Source organism: Nansenia antarctica (assembly GCF_963989245.1).
Source record: "Nansenia antarctica genome assembly, chromosome: 2".
In the NCBI taxonomy this organism is placed as follows: domain Eukaryota; kingdom Metazoa; phylum Chordata; class Actinopteri; order Argentiniformes; family Microstomatidae; genus Nansenia; species Nansenia antarctica.
The window spans coordinates 15773445-15797646 of NC_137675.1; the positions used below are offsets into that span (position 1 = coordinate 15773445).

The 24202-nt window shown below is 45.4% G+C and overlaps 1 protein-coding gene across 1 annotated transcript in view; it reads left to right on the top strand.

The window, feature by feature from the left end:
- cfap58 (cilia and flagella associated protein 58) overlaps positions 1 to 24202 on the top strand; it is a gene marked incomplete at both ends in the record, with an annotated part of 59198 nt that overhangs the window by 7214 nt on the left and 27782 nt on the right. Inside the window, 7 exons of the mRNA XM_080522746.1 lie at positions 1165 to 1356; positions 4556 to 4717; positions 5595 to 5741; positions 13635 to 13775; positions 15024 to 15247; positions 20478 to 20589; positions 20875 to 20979. Coding sequence (XP_080378872.1) covers positions 1165 to 1356; positions 4556 to 4717; positions 5595 to 5741; positions 13635 to 13775; positions 15024 to 15247; positions 20478 to 20589; positions 20875 to 20979 — 1083 coding nt within the window. The remainder of the gene's footprint in view (positions 1 to 1164; positions 1357 to 4555; positions 4718 to 5594; positions 5742 to 13634; positions 13776 to 15023; positions 15248 to 20477; positions 20590 to 20874; positions 20980 to 24202) is intronic.

Sequence of the window (24202 nt, forward strand, 5' to 3'; positions counted from 1 at the left end):
TCAGAGCCTAGATGAAGTGCTCCCATTCTATAAAAGGTCACCAGCTTCCCGTGCCTGCATGACATGTCTGTATTAACAAGAACCTGACGTGTAATAGCACACATGGCATGATGTGATATCACATAAGGTGTAGCTGGTCTCATGAATGATTAATGTAGCCTACCCCTGACAAAATACTTGACAGGTATGGATAGGCCTTATGTGAACAAGCACTATAGATGCCACTTAAGTCACATTACATACATAGCCTGTGCATTTCATTATAACATTATAAAACAAACCTATGTTTTTGTTGTTGTTGTTTTTTTTACATAATAGTGAAACACAAGCACTATAAATTGAAGTCTTGTTTTTTCAGATGCCTATTCAAGCCTTCTCCATAAAAAAGTGTTCTAATTCTAGTTCTTTTCAAGACTCTTGTTAAGAGATGCGAGGGGAAGAGAATGTTCCTTGACACTGATGAGGATCTGCTAAATGTTGTATTGTTGTGTAGATGGAGATCAGCAGCCATTCATATTTAATAGGCCAGGGCGAGGGCTAGGCTGCTGCGCTACACACTTGCTAAGAGATGGGGAGGGAGACCCATGCGAACACATATGCCATGGGAGACAGCTTGGAATTGAAGGAAAAGAAGAGACTATTTATAGGGAAAGGGAGAGATTTTAAGAAGGATGGATACTTAAAGGAATGGAGAAACATGTATTTCATAACATAATCAGTAATAATTGACAAATGTTATATAACTGGATATGTTTTCTTGTAGTTGGGCATTTTTTCTTTGGATCATCAATGCATGGTGTTTCATTATGCTTTCTCGTTTGGTTATTTGCAGGTCTTGCTTGACTTGTTCAACCATAATCGCCTCAATGCAGGCAATATGCATATCATCCTTGTCAGCCATGTATGCATGTCATCCGCTTATACGTTTAGCTAATCAATTGTGCAAATCTGTGTGTGTGTGTGTGTGTGTGTGTGTGTGTGTGTGTGTGTGTGTGTGTGTGTGTGTACGTACGGGCGTGTGTGTATGTGTGTGTGTGTGTGTGTGTGTGTGTGTGTGTGTTTATGTGCACGCATTTGTGTGTGTGTGTGTGTGTGTGTGTGTGTGTGTGTGTGTGTGTGTGCGTGCGTGTGTGTGTGTGCGTGCGTGCGCGCGCGCCTTCATAGAACATGGTCAGGGCGGCCAACGCCACGGAGAAGCAGCTGAGCGTGGTGAAGCTCCATGAGCAGTCCAAGAAGAACCTGGACCAGGAGATCCAGAACTACCGCGACGAGGCCCAGAAGCAGCGCAAGATCATCTACCAGCTGGAGAAGGAGCGCGACCGCTACATCAACGAGGCCAGCGACCTCACACACAAGGCAGGTGGCCCCACCGAGAGAACACGTGACAGGAGAAACAAGAGATCAGGAGGCCCAATTTATGAACATAATATCATCATAGTCCTCAGGCTACTCGTGAGCTTAGAATTATAAGGTTCTATCTCCGTCTAGGGTAGTTCAGAGATATTGAGCGTCAAAGTTTTTACATTCCATTACGTTTTGTGAGATGGAACCTTTGTATTTGATTAATTACTAACTCAAAAATGTCAACATTTTAAAAAATAACACCACACAGGCATTAATAAACACCTAATGGATCAGATTATGTAAAAAAAACTCAATGTTGACAAAAATGGAGATAGAACCTTATAATTCTAACGTCACGTACTGTAGGCTACACGCTGCAGGCAATATCTCGATATGTGTGTGTCAGGTATAATGGGAGGTAAACGCACTAGTGTTGTGTCGACATTTTGAGTTTAACATCCTGTACCATGGGCTGTTTACCCTCTCTACTAGTCGTGTCCTTGTCATATTTCCATCGAGTTCATTCATACAGCACCTCTACAAAACGATAATGGGGCTAGAATAAAAAGCTCCACAAGACGGTGGAAATAATAGCGGAAGATTGCAGAGGAAGATGAAATAGGACTAGATAAGCACTAGATATAACAAAAAAAATGTGTACCTACAAAGAGTAAAATGCGTCACACACATTCTCATTCTGCCTCAATCATCCGGCGAGCGGTGGTTGCACTGTCGCGTAGGAGCAGCCGAGACAGTCACGACGTTATTGCGCTGAAAGCTGTCATCGGCTGTAACACCAGGCATTGGAGAGCTCCGCTCCGCGCTGGCATATTATTCCCCACCTGTGTCTCACACTTCATTAATCTCTCATGGCACAGCGCTATTCCACTGTGTCTAATTGGGAACGCGTTTAACTGCAACTGATTAATGACTATATTAGCGCTGCTGCTGCTATAGTCGCTGTGCTCCTGCGTGTGGCTGTCATCATTGTATTGTATAAGTACTATTACTACCTCTCCCGGTAATAATAAAGACAGTTTCTGCTAGACTAGACAGGGGAGGGGGAGGGGGGGGTGATGGTGGTCGTGCTGGGGGAGGGACAGCGAGAGACAGAGAGAAGGGGAAGGGGAGGAATGGAGAGGAGAGAGACAGGGGGGGGAGAGAGGTAGAGATGTAAAAGGTAGAGAGTTAGGAGCAATCAAAAATCAATGAAATAGTCGAGGCTGCCGTGTAAGGGGTGCATGTTAAGTCAAATGAACACGCGCTGTGAACAAGATTTTCTTAAACCAGCCCATAATGTGAGTCTCGGAGAAATGCAGGTGATTTTTTATTTTTTTTTACCAGTTCTGTGAGGACTTTTATGCAAAGAGTTTTTTTTTTTTTTTTAAAGATTTACTAGGTCTCATATCAAGAGTAAATGTTTGGCTGCTTGGCATTCCTGCCGTACCGTTTTCACTTTTATATTGCAGACTGGGTGCAATTTCTGCATTTTCCAAAAGCTGCCTCTCCTGTCATCATTACGCCATGCAAAGCTCTCTCGCACTGTTAAGCTGTCACTTCACTTCTAAATAAAAGCACATAGGCCCTAAAACAAACTTTTTTTTTTTTTTTTGCTACTTTCAACCCCTCGTATTGTCCCGGGTTGGTCGTTACCGCAACCGCTCTAAAATGCCGGAGTTGACAATGAATTACATGTAGTCGCCGCCATAAAAAGCATACAATAAACGCCGCCATAAGCCTCGGTGTTAAAACAACAACCCTGTAATGGTTTTCGAAATGTGTCTTTAACACTGACAAGCTCTCTGAATCATTGGAGCACTTTCGAAATTCACGATACTGAATACTTCCTCTTTTCTTTTTCTTTTTAAAAGTCTGCCATCAACGCGCGTCGGAGCTCTATAAATCAACACAGCCCTGGAATGTAGAGTCCAGATCATTGTTAAAACAATGCTTGAGAAATTATTCATTTTATGACCCCGTTTTAACTCTAATAGGGCAACTAACTACTGTAACAAGAGCATCCACCGGGTGCTGCCTTAGAGGCTGACTTGAGAATTGATAGCCAGCGGAAACCCTCGCCTCCCTTTGCTGCTCTTTGCTCCTTCAAAAAAAAGATATCTATTCCATAAAGAAGATCAATTGCGTTCGAAGGGAAACAATACGCCATGATAACCATAATTCATTCTGACGTATATAGACAGGGGCTCCGTGATAGAGCCGGGGCCTCCAGAAAATATTAAACATTGATTCTTTTTTTTCATCTCTCACTCTCAGTATCCACAAAGGTAGTTACTGTTAAAGAGGTACTATATAGTCGCTTGATACGCAACATGCAGCACAGTCATGACTCAACGCAGCGTGGGAAAAATGTGTATGTTTATATTTCTTAATCAATGCTGTGATGCCATATGCTAAACATTGCAGAAAAAAAGAAGCAAGCTAATGCACATGGCTTCCCTCGCTGACTTGATTCATATTTCCTCTCAGACCATCATCTACCCCCTATCCCTTTCTCTCATTCACATTTGATTATGTGCATGTAGCCAGGGACTATACTGAACCCTTGCACCCTATGATTGGATTAAGCAGATCCATGCAGAGGGAGTACAATAATATAACCCTGAAACCTTAATTCGATTTGGAAAGGATTTAGAAATGTAATTTGACGTTTCTTATCTTGTGCTGGGTGAGCCTCTGCACAAGGGGAGAAGGGGTGGGGGGTGACAACTGCAGTACATGTAACCTAGCTTCATCTATGTAACAATCGAACTTGTTACAATATGCCTCTCCCTCTCTTTATTAGAACACATTTTAACGCAGGTTTAGCAGCCCCTCTGAACGGGATAAAGTTGAAAAATCAGTACCACATCATCACAGTAAGGTTCATTACAGTAAGCTCCTCCCTGGGCCTAGATTTCCCTTTTTACTGTCGTTTGCCGGCGAGTGTGAATTTGGCGAGGGAGGGGAAAAAGGAGATGAGCGCTTCGTGCTTGTTAGTGTCAGCGACTCAGACAGCCATCAGGTTGCCGCCGGTTACATAAGCCCATCAGTCCCCCGTCCGCAGTTTCTCCAGCTAATGAAGTCCCTAACAAAGCCTCCCGCTGTGGGGATCCACTCTGTTCCTTCCCTCCCTCCCTCCCTCTCTCCCTCCCTCCTTCCCCACCCCCCCTTTCCCTCCCCCCATCCCTCCCTGCCTTCTTCCCTTTTACAGGTGCTCCAGCTTATGGAGGATATTAAGGTGAGGGAGATGCAGATCTTTGAGTACAAGAAGAAGATCGCAGAGGCGGAGACCAAGCTCAAGCAGCAGCAGAACCTCTACGAGGCGGTCCGCGCCGACAGGAACATCTACAGCAGGAACCTCATTGAAGCACAGGTACGGACCACTGTACATAGACGTGGGATGCAGTCAGCTGGTCAGTCTGTCAGGTGGTCAGTCTATTGGGCCACCTGTCAGTCAGTCAGTCAGTCAGTAAGATGGTCCGTCAGTCAGACAGTCAGTCAGTCAATCGGTGAGACAATCAATCAGACAGTCAAGTCAGCCAGTCTCTCTTCCGCTCCCCCCCTCCATCCCCAGGGAGGTGTAGTGTTGGCACAGTCTTGACATTGACAAAGTATCCTACTGTGCCACTGTAGTAAATAGCGAGACAGAATAGCAGAGGGATAGACTTGTAGGGCACATTTGTAAATGTGCAATCAAGCTCATTAACTTGAGCAGTAATGCATTTGTGACTTGTTTTGTTGTGGTCCTTTGTTTTGAGCGTCCTCCATTTGAACCTCATTTCCATGTTGTTCAGTTTCATGTTTGCCTGCCAAACACCCTCACTCCTACTTACCAGTGTTTTTACTTGTGCTTGCACCTCATGGAAAGTCAGGTCTTCGAGTATAAAGGCTATTATGTCATGAAATGCCAAATCACAGGTAGGTTTTGATTCAGCACATATCAAATGAATAATCCTGATCTTTTTGTCCCACCCCCCGTATTTCATCATACTTTCATTACCTGCCTCTGATACTTAAAAAAACAAAATCAGACAGAAATCCGACTACGGATTACTACGACCACTCCCTGACATGTGACCGTGTCACTTTCTTGTTTGTCTTTGTAACTTTTTGACCACAGATGTCATTTTTCAAAGAGAGTCCTTGTATCCCCTTATATCTCTCCTGCCCTCTCCCCCTCTGCATCTCTTTTTGTCTCCATATCTCCCTCTCTCCCCACACTCTCCCTCCACCCCTCTCTTCGTGGGCAGGATGAGATCACGGAGATGAAGAGGAAGCTGAAGATCATGGACCACCAGATCGACCAGCTGAAGGAGGAGATCAATGGGAAGGAGACGGCCGTGGTGAAGGAGCACCTGGAGTTCCAGCGGGTGGAGAAGGAGAAGGAGGCTATAAAGGTAACCGTCCACTCTGCTCCACTCAGTCTGGGGTCCGGGCAACGCCGCGTCAGGGGGTTAAGGTGGTCAGATATAACGATGGGCCGTTTGGAGTTTTGTAAGGCCTTTTTGGAGGGTTCTGATGCACAGTGAGTGCCCTTTGCTCGTCTGAACCCCGTGTGACGGGAATAATCATTGCACCTGGCACTTTACATGTTCTTGCACTTAGTTGTACAGTATTTATTCATAATATCCACTCATATTGGTACTGTATATTTTGTCTTGAGTATTGTCGTGTTGTTGTATGTACTGTAGCTTGTTTAGTATGGTAGAATACCAAATCATGTTCCTAGTGCACTGCACATGGCGAATAAAGCTGAATTGAATTGAATTGAATTGAATAATACATTGTGCTGTGAAGAGAAGAGTCGGGGTTGCTGTGTTTTGGAGGCATTTTATGTGGTTTCTCCTTTGCTGTGTGTGTGTGTGTGTGTGTGTGTGTGTGTGTGTGTGTTTGTATTACACTACAATGTGGCTTTATGTATAAAACCCTTTTATGTTACATCTCAACTGTTGGACTGTACAGTAGAGTGTCTGACTGTACAGTACAGGAATAGGCATCAACAGTCACCTTTTATATGCGAGTGCATATTTTTTGTTGGCACTCATTGGCGGGGCAGTCGCAGGGGGATTTGTATGGACTCTTGCATGGGGATGTGTGTGGCTGTGTAGGTTTACAGATTCATATTTCATGCAGGGTATACTCCTGGGGGGGGGGGGTGCGTCACAGCGGCAATAACCTGCCTGGTTTTGGAACACCTCACATGTCAGCCTTTTGATGATTGTGCCTGGATGTACCCCTGGCCTGTTTATGTAAAAAGAAATGCCACCCAATAGGCTGTAGGGAAATATGAACGTGTGAGCGTGCCTTCTCGAAACCCTTTCCAATTGAAATCTGGAGCGACCACATGAATATGCATACATTTAAAGGAATTTGCATAACCCTGTGATCTGTATAGAATCACCAGCATATAGGCTATATTCAAGAAAGGTGACCCACTGCCCCGAAAGAGAACGTGTACAAAACTGATCAAAACAGTCTCCCCTGTGCAGAGCAGAAGGAGAAGCTTACGCGAGGGACCAGGGGAGGCTAGTGTAGGCAGAAATCGGAGGACCGGCTCGTTGCCGCTCCTCATGTCATGTCATGCATTACAATGAGCCCGCCCTCTGATTTTACTTGCCTCCACCCGCCTCCCCACTGTGCAGTACCAGAGGTCTGAACAGATGGATTTGGAGAGAGACACCGGAAGGTTGTTAGGGAGGGAGCAGTCCTGATGTTCATGGGTAACTGACTCTCAACGCCTGCATGGAGGGGGGGGGGGGGGGGGGGGGGGAGTAGGGACAGGGACCAGAGAGAGAGGGTGTAAGACAGGCATGGTTAGGGGGGTGGGGGATTTAGTAGGATGTGTGCTTGTGTGGTACGGGGTGTGTTTTTGACACACAGTAGCTCAAAAGCACAAATCTTTATAATTTCCTGAGGTAGGCATTTGACCCTGCAAATAGTCAAGAGGTAGATTGATTGTTTAAAAAAACAACAACAATGTTAACCATGAACCAGGTGTCAAATCAGCTGCAGTACCTACGGTACATGTGATGAGAGCCAGAGCTCCTGTCCCTTCCCTGTAAGAATCAGGGCTTGTCCAGCTCTCATCCTCTTAAACCCTTTTTCGCCTTCCGCTGCTTCCCAGCACGCTCCAGGAAGTCAGCATCGCACGTCTGGCAAGGTTCTCCCGGATCCCGATGGCCGACCACTCACCCGTGGCACAGGCCACAGGGTTGCCGGTTGCTGATTAGTCCGGCCAGTCGCCGCGGGAAGCCAGGCCCTAGCCTATATCTGCACAGACACTCAGGAGAGACGACTTCGTCATCACAAGGGAGTCGACTTCAAGGCTCTTTAAGACTGCTTTAAGACAGCCCCCCCCCCCTCCCCAAACCCGCACCATCCCCCACCACCCTCCCCACCGTCCTTGCTCTACACCCCACAGCCCTAAAATCCCCCAGCCCCGAATTTTTTTATTCTGCACTCATGAGAACGAGGGAGTGTGAAAGAAAGGGTAGAAAGAAAAGAGAAAGAGAAAAAGAGGAAAAGAAACAGGGAAAGAGGGGATCCGCTTCTCTTCTGACCACGATTGGACATTTTTAGTTGACGATGATGATGATGATGATGATGATGATGGGGTGGGGGGAGGGGGGGGAGAAGGAGACATTTGCTTTGTCATGGAAATCCAGAGGCATGTGTTTAGGGATTAGGCCACTTCACTGTTTCCCACTATCACAGCAGAGACATAAGCGTGTGCATTCAATTGAGAGATTATCTTCTTTTTTAAATGTTAATGCCTCTTTCTCTTTCTTTTTTGTCTTTTTTTCCCCGATAATGCCAGGGCTCTGTATTCTGCTCATCCAATCATGATTATAATTGTTATGGGATGTGGCACTGTTCTGATATTGCTTTGATAATTGAATCATAAGTTACAGTGCAATCAAAAAAACATTAGTGGCAGCTAGTGGCATGGCTTCAAATACAGCTGCCTCTATCTGAGCGTCGAAAACACTTCAGAACACAATGCCGCTACTCAGTCACGGAGCATATTCAAGGCTTTACACACACACACACACACACACACACACAGTTCATTGACTTTGAATGTTAAACAGTGGTACATAACGTAATTATATGGAGAAATTAACTACAGTTGTCTTAAGAATAATGTCATCCCGTCACAGTGCTGAAATCTAGATTAATTTTGAGAATTCTGTAATGTCTTTTTTTGAGGGAGAGAGGGAGACACAGGGGCAGACGGGTGGGGGAGGGAGGGAGGGAGGGAGAGAGATTGAGAGAATGAGAGCGAGCCGAAAAATGAAAGATATTTTCATGTCTGAGGGTGCTGGGGGATATGATGCAGAATTCAGTAAATTAATAGGGGAGAAAAAGTTCAGCAGCCTTAGAAAACCTAGATGTTTTTTCGTCGTTAATAATGTTTTTATTAATTTCTCGATTTTGTATCTCATGTTTTGGTCTCTTCGCCTTATTTGAACTTCAGCTTTTAAAGGCCTCAGACCGCCCTGAACATCATTTTTTGTTTCCCAACCTGTCCTCCTATCCCCCATCCTCCTCTCCTCCCTATCCCCCCCATCCTCCTCTCCTCCCTATCCCCCCCACCCTGTCATTACGTCACTGACGTCATCTCGTTTCCTCTTCCGCCCCTCACCTCAGACGTCTCGACACAACTTCCGAGTCTTTTCTCTGCTTTCGTACCTGACGCGCCTGCTCTCGCTCTTGTCAGTCGAAGCCATCTCTGTCTCTTTCTCGGTCAGACGAGGATCACTCGGAAATGGTTGGCTGAAGGCCACCATTCAACATAGAATATTCAACTTAGTGTTGATATGGACCGATATGCGTGTGTACTGTAGGTCTCTAGGCTGACTAGTTGGGTTTCATAAACACCATCACATTCTACTTACCCTTTCAGTGCCTCTTTAAGGGTAGACTCCCCCACCCGCGCGCTGAACTGTGTGACCTGCGTGTTGTTGAAGATGCTTTTCAGCACATTGCAAACGTGTGCTAATTGACAGGACACAGTGTATGGAGAGCCATTTACTTAATAGGCCCATGCATAATAGCTGCATGCATTTATAAGATTAGCCCTTTATTAGCTATCACTAACACCAAATTGCTGTGTATCCATGAGCATTTTTTGCCGCTCTTATTGCTGACCGTATGTCTTTTCCTCTCTCTTGTTGTTGCTCCTGTAGTTGAGAGGTGTGTTTGTTTGTTTGTGTGTGTGTGTGTGTGTGTGTGTGTGTGTGCGTGCGTGTGTGTGTGTGTGTGTGCGCACGTGTGTGTGTGTGTGTGTGTGTGTGTGTGTGTGTGTGTGTGTGTGAGGGAAAAGGTGGAGGATGATGAATAAAAGAACAGTCTTATCAGGGGATCTGATCAGCGAGGCAGAGTTTTGTGCTCCACTGACTACCTTTCTGGCTGACTTGTTTCCCCCCAAAATAAAAGAAGACAAAATCTCGACTACTAACAACTCCACAGTATCTCTTGTTTCCAGACAATCACTACTTTGTGTGTTGCTTCCTAAGTAATGTGATTTATCACCAAGAAATACAGTAAAATCTAGGCTAGTAACAACTCCGCAGTATCTCTTGTTTCCAGACAATCACTACTTTAGGTGTTGCTTCCAAAGTGATGTGATTTATCGCCAACAAATACAGTATGTAAAAAAAAAAAAAAAAAGCGAGGTAGCACACCAGCAGGCAAGAGGATGGTGGAGGTAGAGATCTGAGGACGTAATGCATGGAACAGACATACGGCATGTGGAGATAGCACTATACTGTATCTTGGCTATGTAGAAAAGAGAAATAGCACCGAGATAAGGCTGTTTGTAAGACAGTGTCAATGTTTTATGTATAACCCCTCGTGTCTCCGAAAGGTCTCTCACATCCGGGACCGGCATTAATGAAAGATGATTTCCACCTCCCTAAATCCTCCCCATTCATTTGTCAGCTCGATAGCCCCCTGTCATCTTCCTGTTCGTATTTAGCGATTGTCAGCAAATTACTTGCGTGACAGGAAGTCAATATCTCTCTCTCTGTAAATGGTGACAAAATCTGCGGCCGGCTCGGACAACCACCCGCCAAAAACCCCCCAGAATGAAACCCCAGCCATTATCATCTCCCCCCTTTTTTGATCTTGCTACTTTCATCCTGTCAAAGCGCTTCATCGTCAGGGTGTATCCTTCAGAAGGTGTAGGGTAGGCCTGTCTGTCTGCCTGCCTGCCTGCCTGCCTGCCTGGCTGCCTGCCTCCCTGCCTGTCTGCCTGCCTCCCTCCCTGCCTGGCTAGTTGGCTGGTTGGCTGGTTGGCTGAACGCTTCACTGCTGTACCCACTCAATTATTTCACAGTGAAGGTTGCCCCACAGGTTGATGTGATATTACCTCCTGGGTTTTGTGTGGCCTTGGAGGAGAGCTATAACACCACTAATGTGCGGCGGGTGCTAGCCGTGCTAGCAGCGCTTCATCTTGTTTTCCCCCGAACAGAAGGAACTTTATTTGTCTTTATTTGTAGATGTGTCAAGGTGGGAGAGAATGAGGGGGGGGGGGGGGGGGCGGAATTTAAGAAAAAAATATGAAAAAGTGAACAAGAGGGAACTAATCCAACTGGCGCATGAGATTGACTACCCTCTGTTGAATGCTTAATGTATTCAATGTCTTATTCATGCGATACTTGTATGTGTAAAGTGGGGAGGGTGTGACACATATTACTTTGTATGCCCTCTCATCTATCTAGCTTCCTTTTTTTCTAGTCAGAAATCTACAGGGCGATTTCTTTTGAAACCCCCCTACTCGAAACCTGGTGGAAAGCGTGAAGTTTTGAAAAAAAGAAAAGGGCAAAAAAATAATAATCTCTCTCTCATCATCAGTGTTTGACTTTGAACTGATTATGCAATCAGCGAAAAAACACATCACACGTGAGGGGGAGATTCTGTGACAGCTCTGTGATGTTTTAAATGCAGAATCCGATGTATTATTCATTGGGGATATTTCGATCCATGATATGCTGTTACGTTCATCTATACACTTTCCCAATGCGTGAAAGCCACAGTTGGAAACGTGCTGGAATGTGTATGGAATTTGTTTGTCGTTTCATGTGCCGTCGCCTTTCCCTCCAGAGGCTCCCAGATCACTACTTGCTTTCTCTTCACTTAAGATTGGCGAACAACAGACTGTAGTTTGGTCCCCCTTTCAGGGGAGGCTGGTGGTGGCAGAAATCGGAGGACGGGGCTCCTTGTGATGCATGGAATGGAATACCGTTCCTCATTCCGTTCCACGCACGACATCATTCCATGCATTACAATGAGCCCCATCCTCCGATTTCTACCTCCACCAGCCTCCCCTGCCTCCTTAACATCAGCTAGTGTATGATCAGTATGCAAGTGTGCAACGCCATGTAATATAAACCACCGCACAATACGCCCAGAGAGGCCCCGGAAATACTCTCACCTTTGTGTATTTCATCTCAATGCACTTTGAAATGTGAGCCTATTTCCAGTTATCCTCCTATATTTGCTCCCTTCCCCTCTCAGTGTCGCTGCTCTCTCAGCTCCAATACATTTTTTAAATTTCTCACTAACATCTAGACCGTTTGTTGTTGTTGTTGTTGTTGTTGCTGTTGTTGTTGTTGTTGTCTTTTTTATTGTTGTTTGAGAGCCTCGTAAGGAACTTCATAAGTCCCAATATGACCAATTAAAAGCGGAGTCAACCAACCCAGGCCGACTCGTATACCTATAACTGCGTCGTTACTCCACGTCTTAAAAAGGACACCTCATCAGATGTAATGAACATGTTTTTTTTAATGAATGACATTCCAATCGTGCAAAAAACACTGTCTGGGATAATTGGGAGAGTATCTACCGCTTCGGGCTATCGTGCCGTAACTAGGCGGCGTTGATTCCTCCCCGTGTCAACCGATGACATGCTTCTTCATACACTGTCTCTGAGTGTTTGTGAATGAGTCTGAAGAGTGAACATCGTCAAGACATGTGGTTTTGTTAAGATCCGTTGAGATGTTGTGAATGATCAGTCCATCAGAACGGCATAGGGTTGACAGTGCAGTATGTACTGTAGCTACTGTGTGTCTGTCAGTGGAGGCTGATGGAGGTAGACATTGGAAGACAGGCTCATTGTCATTTTTATTTTATTTTTATTTTTATTTAACCTTTGTTTAACCAGGTAAGACAATTAAGAACAGATTCGTAATGCATGGAATGGAATGCAGAATAGAAGAGAAACACACATGTTTGATACCATTCCTCATTCCATTCCATGCATTACAATGAGCTAGTGCTCCGATTTCTGCCTCTACCAACCTCCCCTGGTTTAGACTCTCTAGGATCAACATTAATTGGGGAAATTGTCTTAGACACACAGTACTGCTGTGTACTGCATTCAAATGAGCCCATCCTCTGATTTCTACCTCCACCAAACTCACTTAGTGACTGCAATAGCCTGGGGTCGAGGTTACGTATCAACATTTCATTTAGCGGAGTTACTGTAGCTTTTGAGTTACAGCATCCGAAAGCTAGTTTACAGTTGTGACATTTGACCATTAGTGTTTATAGTAGCGGTGTTTGTATTAGCGGAAAAAAGGTCAAGCCTAAGGGGCTTTTTTTTTTTTTTTTTGGGTCAGAGGTTAATTTGTCTCAAGTTATACAGTATGTCCTCTGTTCATTTATACCCACCACCCAGTCTCTCAATTGTGTGTCTGGAAACCCAAAGTAATTAGTTGGGGGTGGGAGGTGGGGGTAGGGGGAGAGGGAGAGAGAGAGGGAGAGGACCCTTGTTGTACAAGGGACTGTTGTATCCAGCGTTTCATTGAGTGAAAATGTCAACACCACCACTGCCACTGCCACCAACCACAGCGGCACCACCACCACCAGCCAGGAGATTATTCTGGGAGCCCAGCCAGGCCCGGCAGCACCTGCCCTGGGTACAGATGAGGATCTTTAGCCTCTCCATCGCATCAATGTGACACTCTCGACACCACCAGCCACGCAGACACCCTGTCCCTTTAGGTAGAGAGGGAAGAGAGAGGAGGGGGTTATTTACGACAAATATGAGATTAAAAAAGATTGATTGGAAAAGAAATTGATTTCACCTCTGTATATCTGTATTTCTCTCTCTCTCTCCCTCTCTCTCTCCCTCTCTCTCCTTTTCATCCACGTCCCCTGCCTGCCTCACGGTGACCACTAACTGTGTTGAAATATACTATTTCTGGAAAGAGGGGGGTTGGTGGGGGGGTACACCATTTGTATCAAACTCACTGTGGTGTACCTTTCCTGTCCCCGTCCTCCAGGCAGAGCTCGGGAAGAATAAGCAGCAGGCCCAGGAGACCAAGGAGTTCATTGACAACCAGGAGGCAGAAGGGCGGAAGCTGCTAAAGATCATAGCAGACTCTGATGCTGAGAGGCTCCGACAGAAGAAAGAATTGGATCAGGTAAGGAGGGAACAGACATACAGAGAGAGAGAAAGAGAGAGAGAGAGAGAGGGGGGGGGGCAAAAAGAGAGAGAGAGAGAGAGAGGAGAGAAAGGGCGAGGTGACAGGGTGGAAAGAGGGTCCTTCCTGCTTCAATGAGCTAACTTTCCCCCAGCTCCGCCACAGGATGAAAGGAGCTCAAGCCCTGCGTCCGCTTCAAGCTCATTAAACAACAGTCAAATCTGAAACCCCCCCCTAAAGCTGGAACGATCCAGCCGCTGACCCCATCAAAGTCAAAACTCAGCAGTCAAGAGTAGTCCCGGCTCTTTCGACCGCGGCGCCCGGCGTCGGGGAGGGGAGAGCGGACGGGAGCGTCATTCGCAGAAGGGCGGCGTCATCAGGTGAGACCGGCGGGTGACACAGATCAAACGAGCGTAATCGTCTCGGCCAAGTGATTTTAATAATGCCGGTTTTGATAACAGGGATCAGCGGTGACGGACAGGCCCTTCGGGGTGTGGCGTCCTCTCTGAGGCCAGAGGCCTGGATGAAGAGATTCTCATCAGCAAGCAAATCTGTCAGGACGTCGTGGTCGTCGCAGGCGAGCCCAAGGATAATTGTGTTGATGAGGCTGCGGAACGTGACAGCTCAGAGGGTGTTACTTTTTCGCCTAGTCAGGGTTTAGTAGGGCAATCGCTTATATGACTGTCGACGAAGATCGAGGCACAGTAATGGGTCGGTAATGGATGCCACCCACAGACAGCGTCTAGACACTCGAGAGCTTTTTAGGAAGATGACTACCATCCATCTGGGACGACCTAGCATCCCCATCATTTCTACCACCACCACCATGCATTACAATGAAGCCCGCCCTCCAATTTCTGCCTCACTCCTCCCCTGGTTTAGACTCTGTTAGCATAGGATCAATGTTAATATCCCCCAAGGGGAACATTGTCTTGGACATACTGTGCTGCTGTAGCACTGTACTCTAGGAGTAAGCAGTAAGCAGTCATTTACTGGTACAGGTTACCCAGGGAGTATTCAATTTTTCATTTCTTTGTCTCATATATGCTATGTCCGAACCAAAAATTTGGTTGTGTTTTATGCTACTGTCTACTCTGCAAAAAACAACAACTTTTGGACCAAACAGCATTTAAAACTTTTGGTCCAAACCAGAGCCATTGATAGACATCTCCATGTCAGGACTGGGACACCAAACCCAATAGTGGTTGTTCAATTGTTCGCTCGACCCCCCCCCCCTCCCTCCCCAAGGTGATCAGCGAGCGAGACATCGTGGGCACTCAGCTCATAAGGCGCAACGATGAGCTGTCCCTCCTGTACGAGAAGATCAAGATCCAGCACTCCATGCTGAACAAGGGAGAGGTCCAGTACGACCACAGGGTGGACGACATCCGCGTCCTCATGATGGAGATCAAGAAGCTCAGACGGGAGAAAGGCATCGTGGCCAAGACGGTCGCCGACATGGAGGACCTAAGGTGAGAGGGAGGGAGGGAGAGGGAGGGAGAGAGGCAGAGAGAGACAGAGAGAGAGAGAGATACACAGTGATAAAGAGATACAGGGTGATACAGAGTATGAGAGAAGGAGAGAAAGTTGGAGAGATGGACACAGATAACGGATGAAATAGAGATAGAGAGAGAGAGAGAGAGAGAGTTGGAGACCGGAAGAGGGAGACAGAGATTCAGGGTGAGGGACAGAGGGATGCCCTGAACATCTAGCACCCATCTAGCTGAATTCATCTCTAAACAAGTTTATGTTAGCTTGTACTTTGGGTTATTTTTATAACCAGTGTCTTTGGTTACCTTTCAGAAGGAGCAATCACAATCAAGTCACTCTGCTTAATAATCGATAAGCCTAAATTATGCATTATTCGAAAAAACTCTACTCATTTAGCATTATTTTATTATTTTTATTATACTTTTGTAAGTGCTCTGGGGAGATGATTTAGCCTCAGTACATAGATATTAATACAGATAGATATTTCCCTATATCTGTATCCCTGGGCCAATACATTAGAATGCATTGCACGCAATGACATAGTTCCAGTGTTATGAGACATAGTACATTCGTAGCTTATTATTACAACTGTTTTAACTTTCCATTATACACTTGGAAGGGTGAGTGTGCGTGTGCGTATGCGCGTGTGTGTGTGTGTGTGTGTGTGTGTCTGACTTTGAAAAGAAAATGGTCCTACTCCATGTTTGTCACATTTAATGAGCAAAGGCCTTCCATTTGATGCGGTTTCAAAAGCCTCAGCAGAAAGTCAATTAAGTTTGTCTTTTTTAGATGCATCAATCTGAGCTCTGCATACGGCTCAGTAATTAGAAATCTCTATCGCCCCAAATACACATTATAAGACTTTCACTTTAGCTTGTGTCAACTAATGCAGATGTTCAATTACCACGTACGGCTATTTCGCCCAGCAAATTCGTGTTTCAGGAGCGGTTTCATAATGAGCTTCCACACTACAGTACAGTACCAAATGGAAAAAGGGCCTATTTCTGGAATGGTTTTGTCCATCTTTCGAATAATCAAACCCCTCGGACGTGTAAAACCCTTTCACCGACTGCACATCCTATCCCCGGCTGTCTAGTGGACACAGAATGTCTTGTACTCTACACTATGTACTGTACGGCTACACCAGAGACATGTTGTGTATCGGTAGTGACCTTACTACCTTTTCTCCCCTCTTTCAAACACTCATTCACTAACAGTGGAGCTTGGTGAACCATACAGAACACACCATATGCTACTCCTAGTAAGCGGCTCATTAGGTGCCAACCTACTTACGCTCTGCCTGAATGGAAAGCTGAAACGCCGCAGACAACCAGATGGATCTCTAGCAATCACTCACACACACAGACACAGACGCACGCGCACGCATGCACGCACGCACGCACACACACACACACACACACACACACACACACACACACACACACACACACACACACACACACACTCGCACACACTTATGCACACACACACACACACACACTGGGCATGTATTTTCATGGACAGGACATGGTCAGGACATCCATAATTACCACATTACTTAGCTGCTGTCCCTGTGATCAGCAGTGGGTTTGCCTCCCACGTATTGCTTTGTACCATTACGTTCATTATGTACACACATCACATTTTTCAAAGTGTCTGTGTCTGTGTCTGTGTCTGTGTGTGTGTGCAGGCGATGGATGCCCATTATGTATCAAAGCCGATATTTATTATTTTATTTACCTGATTTACTACCCATATTCTGTTTTGATATTTATTAGTGTCTTCACTCAATGTCTTGCGGTTTGTTTATGTCGTTTTTTCCATGACAGACCTAATTATGATGACTGATTGGAGATAGGTGTGAATTCAATCCCATATTTTGGGGCGGGCTGCTCTTTCTGCACGATGACTGTGGTATTTCAGTTATTTCTTCCATATCTTAGGAGAGTAAGGCATTGTAAATGAACTGGCGGTATCGAGAAACTCCTTTTTTTCCTTGATTCTAAGGGATCATGGAGGTTAGGGATGATTCTGATAAATATTTGTATTTCAGAGGCCCACACGCACACACACACACACGCACTCTTGCATAGACTTAGATGAGCACGCACACCCAGACCAGAATGCAGAGGCATGGAAATTGAAAAGGCTGAATGAGGCGGCGGTAGCAGCCTCCCAGTGAGAGGTGTTGATTAAACTTTAAGGCTAGGGGGGAAGGCAGCCGCCACCCCTGCCATCTTGAATGAATCAATCCTTGCCTAGCGTCACTCTCCTCCCACTGTCTCTGCATCTCAATGGCAAATACTTGTACCGAACCCAACAAAAGAAGGGCAGGCTGGCTGGCTGGAAAGAGGGAGAATTAAAGAAATGTATGCATAACGGTGGTATATTTTTTTTAATGGTATATTTTACATCTTTTTTAGGGGGATTGATATGGTGACAGCTGGTGATGGATGATGTGTTGTTCCTTTCGAGGACTGGGATGTAGTGTGTGGCCACGTTTAGCACCTGTTTCTGTTGTGACTGACGGCGGAAATGCCACCGGCATGCCAATACGAACAATGAATATGCGTCGATGAGAGCCAAAGCCAACCAGCACAACAGAACAACAACAAACAGAGAGGGGGAAAAAAAAGGTCTGATTGTCAACATGACTTTGTAGACGGATTTGGAGGAGACAATCGTTTAGTCACGTCCTTGTTTGTGTGGGAACAGAGCTGTTGAACACTATCTTACTGCAATATTTGCATATGGCAGTGATTACAACGACTGTGCTGTTTGATCTCCTGTTGTGAATGGTGATCGATGCCCCCCCCCCCCCCTGTCCTCTCACCCTGGAGTAGGTCTACTGTGTGCAGGATCTCCCACTTAGCCTGATAACACTCGATTGTAAATTCCTGGCTATTCCTACAATTCCTTGTAATGTATAGTTCGCCAAAAGGCTTCTCCCTTTTGATGGTCTTTTTTGATGTTTCTCCGTAGAATGTATTTCCTGCTAGTGAATTTTGATACAACGCTATCCTCATTTTCTTATTACGCCTCAAATGAATGTTGTGTGCTAAACTAGCAAGACATATCATCTTTGCACTGTTGCCTTACATGCCTTGTGATTCCTGCAATTAGCTTATAACTGGGAGATTATAATTATTATTATATCCCTTACTGAAACCGGTTATCTGCATAGCGATCACTGACTATTTATATTCAAAGATTTTTAGTAAAGGCTTATGATATAAGGCTAGTCACGCAGGAAGGAAGCCAATTACTTTATGTATCGGAGTCAGATAAAACTTGATTTAGATTATCTTCCATTCCCTGAATGATCCAAGGGCAAAAGACCATTTCTCTCTCCTAATCCTTCCTGACTGATTTTTCTCTAGTTTTGCATTTTGCTAGTGCCCTTGTCACTACTGGTAGCATGGGGCGGTACCTGCAGCCCATTCAGGATGCACAGAGAGTCCAGCTCCTCCAGGATGGCACATCCATACGTGCCGCCACAAAAGGTTTGCTAAGTCTCCTAGCACAGTCTCAAGAGCATAGAGGAGATACCGGGAGACGGGCCATTACACGAGGAGAGCTGGACAGGGTCGTAGAAGGGTAACAACTCAGCAGCAGGACAAGTATCTGCTCCTTTGTGTGAGGAGGAACAGGAGGAGCACTGCCAGAGCCCTACACAATGACCTCCAGCAGGCTACTTGTGTGCATGTTTCTGACCAAACTGTGAGAAAGACTCCCTGAGGGTGGCATGAGGGCCCAACATCCTCTAGTGGGGCTTGGTAGGTTCGCCATTGGCGCCCCGTTTTCTTCACAGATGAGAGCAGGTTCACACTGAGCACATGTGACAGACGTGAATGAGTCTGGAGACGCTGGAGACGGTATGCTGCCTGCAACGTTATCCAGCGTAACTGGTTTGGCGTGTCAGTGATGGTCTGGGGAGGCATATCCTTGAAGTGTTCCTTTAATTTCTTTGAGTAGTGTATATATATATACAGCATTCCAAAGACAAATAGCTCCACAGCAGCAGTGATGAACATGACAATAATATCCTTCAGGGAAGTCCTTCCCTTATTGTGAATTGGCTAATAGTCCCCCCCACACACACATACACACACACCAAACCATCACTGTATTAGCCTAATGACGCGCGTATTATCGTCATTTATCTCCCCCCCGGAATTGAATGAGAGATTTCAGGCACGTATATGACTTGAAGTGCGGGATTATGTGTCTACGGTTTGCCAGTCAGGTGGTTTAGCATATGGCAGACTGACACTGTCTATATCTTGTGAGGAGGAGGAGGAGGAGGAGGTGTAGGAGGTAGCATCTCACTTCTCACGTAGAGTTTACAAGACGACACACAAGTATTTACATGCCTCAACGGTAATGTTTGGGTCTTAAAACGGAATTGATTCGCCCATCGGTGCAGCAAACCACCATTTTCACCCATTTACCTCTGTCACAGGGAGGAGGATGAAGAAGGAGAACATTTACTGAGTAGTTAGCTCCAAAAATAAATTTTCCATCTCTCGCTCCCCCCGAAATCTGGACAGGCCTATTTACAAAAGCCCTCAACTCGACAGAAAATGTCACTCCGGCGTGCATTCGGATATCTTTTTTTCGAAAAATAAAATTGAGTAACAATTGTGATGTGAGCCGAAGGCTGTTTTTGTGAGAGGTGTGTGAGAGGTGTGTGGTTATGTGTGGTTAAAAAAAATGAAAAAGTGAAAAAGCACATTGTGTTTTCCTCAATTGTGTTTTCCTCAAGAATCAACCACCGTGTTAATAATGTGAGACCAGATGGAGCTTGAGCTGTTCTGTATCTGGAATCTAAATCACTCGCGTAGCAGGTCAACACGAAACGTCTCATCCAGCCATAATTTGTTTAATTGACTTAATTAGGACACGAGCACAGTATCATTTCACATCCCACGAAAAGGTTAGCGTTCAGGTGTTCTGCCAAAAAATGAAATCACTGAATTAATTCAGCTTTGCCAAAGGCTATTCATTCCTTTAATTGTACCACGATTTAAATTGTTCCACCCTCAAAAGATGGAATAAAGTTTATTTTCTCACCGGTGTTGTGTTGTATATAATATGTATAATATGTAATATATATATATATATATATATATATATATATATATATATATATATATAGTATAGAATATAAAAGTTATTACATCTGGTGCCATTGTGTGGGTTTGGTGGCAGGAGTGAAGTCTACCACATGCAGAGGGAACTGCTCAAAGAGAGGATGAGGTGCAAGATCTTAGAGGAGGAGTTGCAGTATCCTATGAATGTACATCGCTGGAGAAAACTGGAGGTGAGGGGTGTGTGTGTGTGTGTGTGTGGTGTGTGTGTATGTGCTTGCGCACACACGCGTGTTTGCGTGGGTGTGTGTGTGAGCCTAAAACCTTGTCGCCTAGTTCCAATACATTTACTTGAACACTCTCCCTTTCTTAGGGACGTGAACTTGTTTATGCCTCTGCAACCGTCTTAAAGCCTCCCACCAGACCACAGTGAGGTTACCACGGGGTTACGGCGGAAGGTCGCGTTTCTCGCCGTCGTCGACCGCCATTAACGACTCTAAATGACTTTCCCTCCGCAGGCCAGCGACCCCAGCACCTACGAGTTCATCCAGAAAATCCACTGCTTACAAAGGCGTCTGATAACCAAGAGCGAGGAGGTGGTGGAAAAGGAGCTTTTATTGCAGGTAAACACACCACTCTACTGCTTTAGATTAATCTGTCTCATCCTATTGGGATACAGACACTGGGCTCGCCACAAGGGATGGGGGTGTGTACGGCTCCGGGGGAACGGGGTCGGTTCACCCCGCAAGAAATCAATGATCAGCCCGGGAGAAATGTGTTCTGCTTTTTCTTTTTAACACCTTTCAGAAAGGACACAGTCGACTGCAGCGGTGTTGTGTACTAAAGTTCAATAGGGTTTTCGATGTGTGCGCAAGGCCAGGGTTTACAGACGCGAAGGCGATATTGCTTTCATTTGTGGTGGCGGAGACGCAGACACGAAGCTTAAGGGGTCTTGCATCTTGGCATGACATCTAGAGAGATTCGTGTCTGCAGGCGTCTCCGTTGTGCTTTGGCTCTCTCTGGGTTATGTAACGGGGGAAATGACAAGAATAGTGTCTTCGAAAACTTGATTCGAACTTGATTCGACAACACCGGATGTTTTCGCCTGAGGGTAATTGTGCCCACCTTTGCGTTAAGCCTACCACCATTTTCCAGAATTATTTCACAGGTCAAAACTCAACAATAATGGACCATGGCTTTGCCAGTCTACCTACACCAAGTTGCAGCCCATTACATCAATGCCGTCTTGTCCACTTTGGCTAGGCCACTTCCGAGGTTGTGTTTTTTTTCCACCCTCCCTCCAATGTTGATACCCATTCTTCTACTTTTCTGCTCCATATCTGCTGCTGCTGTTCTGTGGTGTAGCCTAGTCCTGGATGTATATCCATGGTGCACTTGAATTGACAGAGCCAAGCCAACCCCTCCCAGATATCAGATGTGCTTCAGTAATTTAATCATCTGCAGTGTTCAGTGCTGAGATTGGAAAACACAGACAACAATTTCCCTGACATCGTTGGGGTGAGATTGGGCCGTGAGATTTGTTACTGCAATATTTGGCCGCATTGCTGGAATTACAGAGGCTGATGTACTCGATGGGGATCAGAGAGAGAGAGAGAGAGACAGAGATAGAGAGATAGAGAGATAGGGGGAGAGATGGAAGCTTGTGTGAGAGCTTGTTTTCACTATCACCAAAGTAGCATGAACTTGTTGACAGCCCCCTCTTGTTTATAATGGGAGACGGATAGAGCCTTATTTTGCCTATACCCGGGGAGAAAATAATGGAAACAAAGATAATAAATGAAACATGATTTGATGCCTGATACCGTTGTCAAAGAACCGTCAGAGGAAGCCGAAAATATGAACGAGGTTGTTGCAGGCAGGATTATATTCTCTACATAAATCTACATAAATCTGTATATGTATCTTGATATGAACCCAATCGGCTAATCATCTCATCAAGTCCAAGCTTGTGGATTTGCTTAAAGAGAGATTGCAGTGTGCATTGTATCTAGGCTAACAATTCCTAACAAGAGCTTAGCTTAGCTACAATCTAAGTCAACTACTGTCGTCCAGTAATTATGTGTTATTATTCTGTTGCTCCTCTATGGCGTTTTGGTCTTTCCCCCCTCGATCCGATAGTCTTCATAGTGACCTTCATCATGAGGGTCATCTGACCCCAGGAGCGATGAATAATGAGCCCGGCTCTGTCACCTTGTTGATACAAGATTTGCTTTGGATGATTTGCTTTGGATGCCACTAGAATGATCCGGCGTGACACCCGCAGAACCCATATACCGTACAGTTATACGGGGGCAACAACGAACACACGATGTGAGTCAAGTGATAGTTAAAAAAAACAAATCTGTGATAAACCATAGAGCTTCCAGCTTATACGCCAGCACATTTTTTCATTTATCTTGTAAAATGTGTTAAAAAAGTGTTACAAGTGAACTATCCCTTTAACAAAGGCTGGTCCCAGGCAGGGATCAGACTGGGTAGCCCTTCCAAAGGCTAGTCCTCAAAAGGACTCACACATGTGTCAGGTGGCCTAATTGGTGGGATAGTCCTACTAGAGTACAGAATACAGGACACAGAGCAAGGTCAGGAGTGTTTATGTTTATACAAGTTCTTTTGATCAAGTGTTGATGACAAGCATTTTTAATGATGAGCTTATCATTTATTCAATATTGTGGAAATTATGGAAAAATCGATATGGCCATCACCTGATTTGTCAGTGATGAGCTAGACACGTGCACGTGCACACATGCATGCACGCACGCACGCACACGCACACACACACACACACACACACACACACACACACACACACAGACACACACACACACACACACACACACACACACACACACACACACACACACACACACACACATACATGCTGAATATATCCTTTGACAGTAGATTCATCTATTTGTGTCAGGCAGATGCAATAGTCTAGAGCGATGGAAGGAGAACAGAGGCTATGACTAAGTACATCTAGATTCTAGATGTTTAGGGTTGATTTTGTTGAATCCAAGTTCCTGTCAGTTCCCTCTTCTTGTTTCCTGCGTGTGTCGTACTCACGCCTTCTGAACCGTGGGCCTGGTAACAATTTCTTTTACCTTTGTGTGTCACACACCAGATAAGAAGCTTACAGCATTTTCCAATATGTTGTTGCTCTGCTCTAGCCTCACACACACACACACACACACACACACACACACACACACGTTTTGGCCCCCCTCGATCCGATAGTCTTCATAGTGACCTTCATCATGAGAGTCATCTGACCCCGGGAGCGATGAATAATGAGCCCGGCTCTGTCACCTTGTTGATACAAGATTTGCTTTGGAAGATTTGCTTTGGATGCCACTAGAATGATCCGGCGTGACACCCGCAGAACCCATATACCGTTATACAGGGGCAACAACGAACACACGATGTGAGTCAAGTGATAGTTAAAAAAATAAAAAATCTGTGATAAACCATAGAGCTTCCAGCTTATACGGCAGCACCATTCATTTATCTTGTTAAATGTGTCTTACACACACATAGACACGCGCAACACACACACACACACACACACACACACACACACACACATAGACATGCGCAACACACACACACACACACATATACACACACACACACACACACATACACACACATACACACACATACACACACACACACACACACACACACATAGACATGCGCAACACACACACACACACACACACACACACATACACACACATACACACACACACACACACACACACATACACACACACACACACACACACACACACACACACACACACCACACCACACCACACCAGTTGT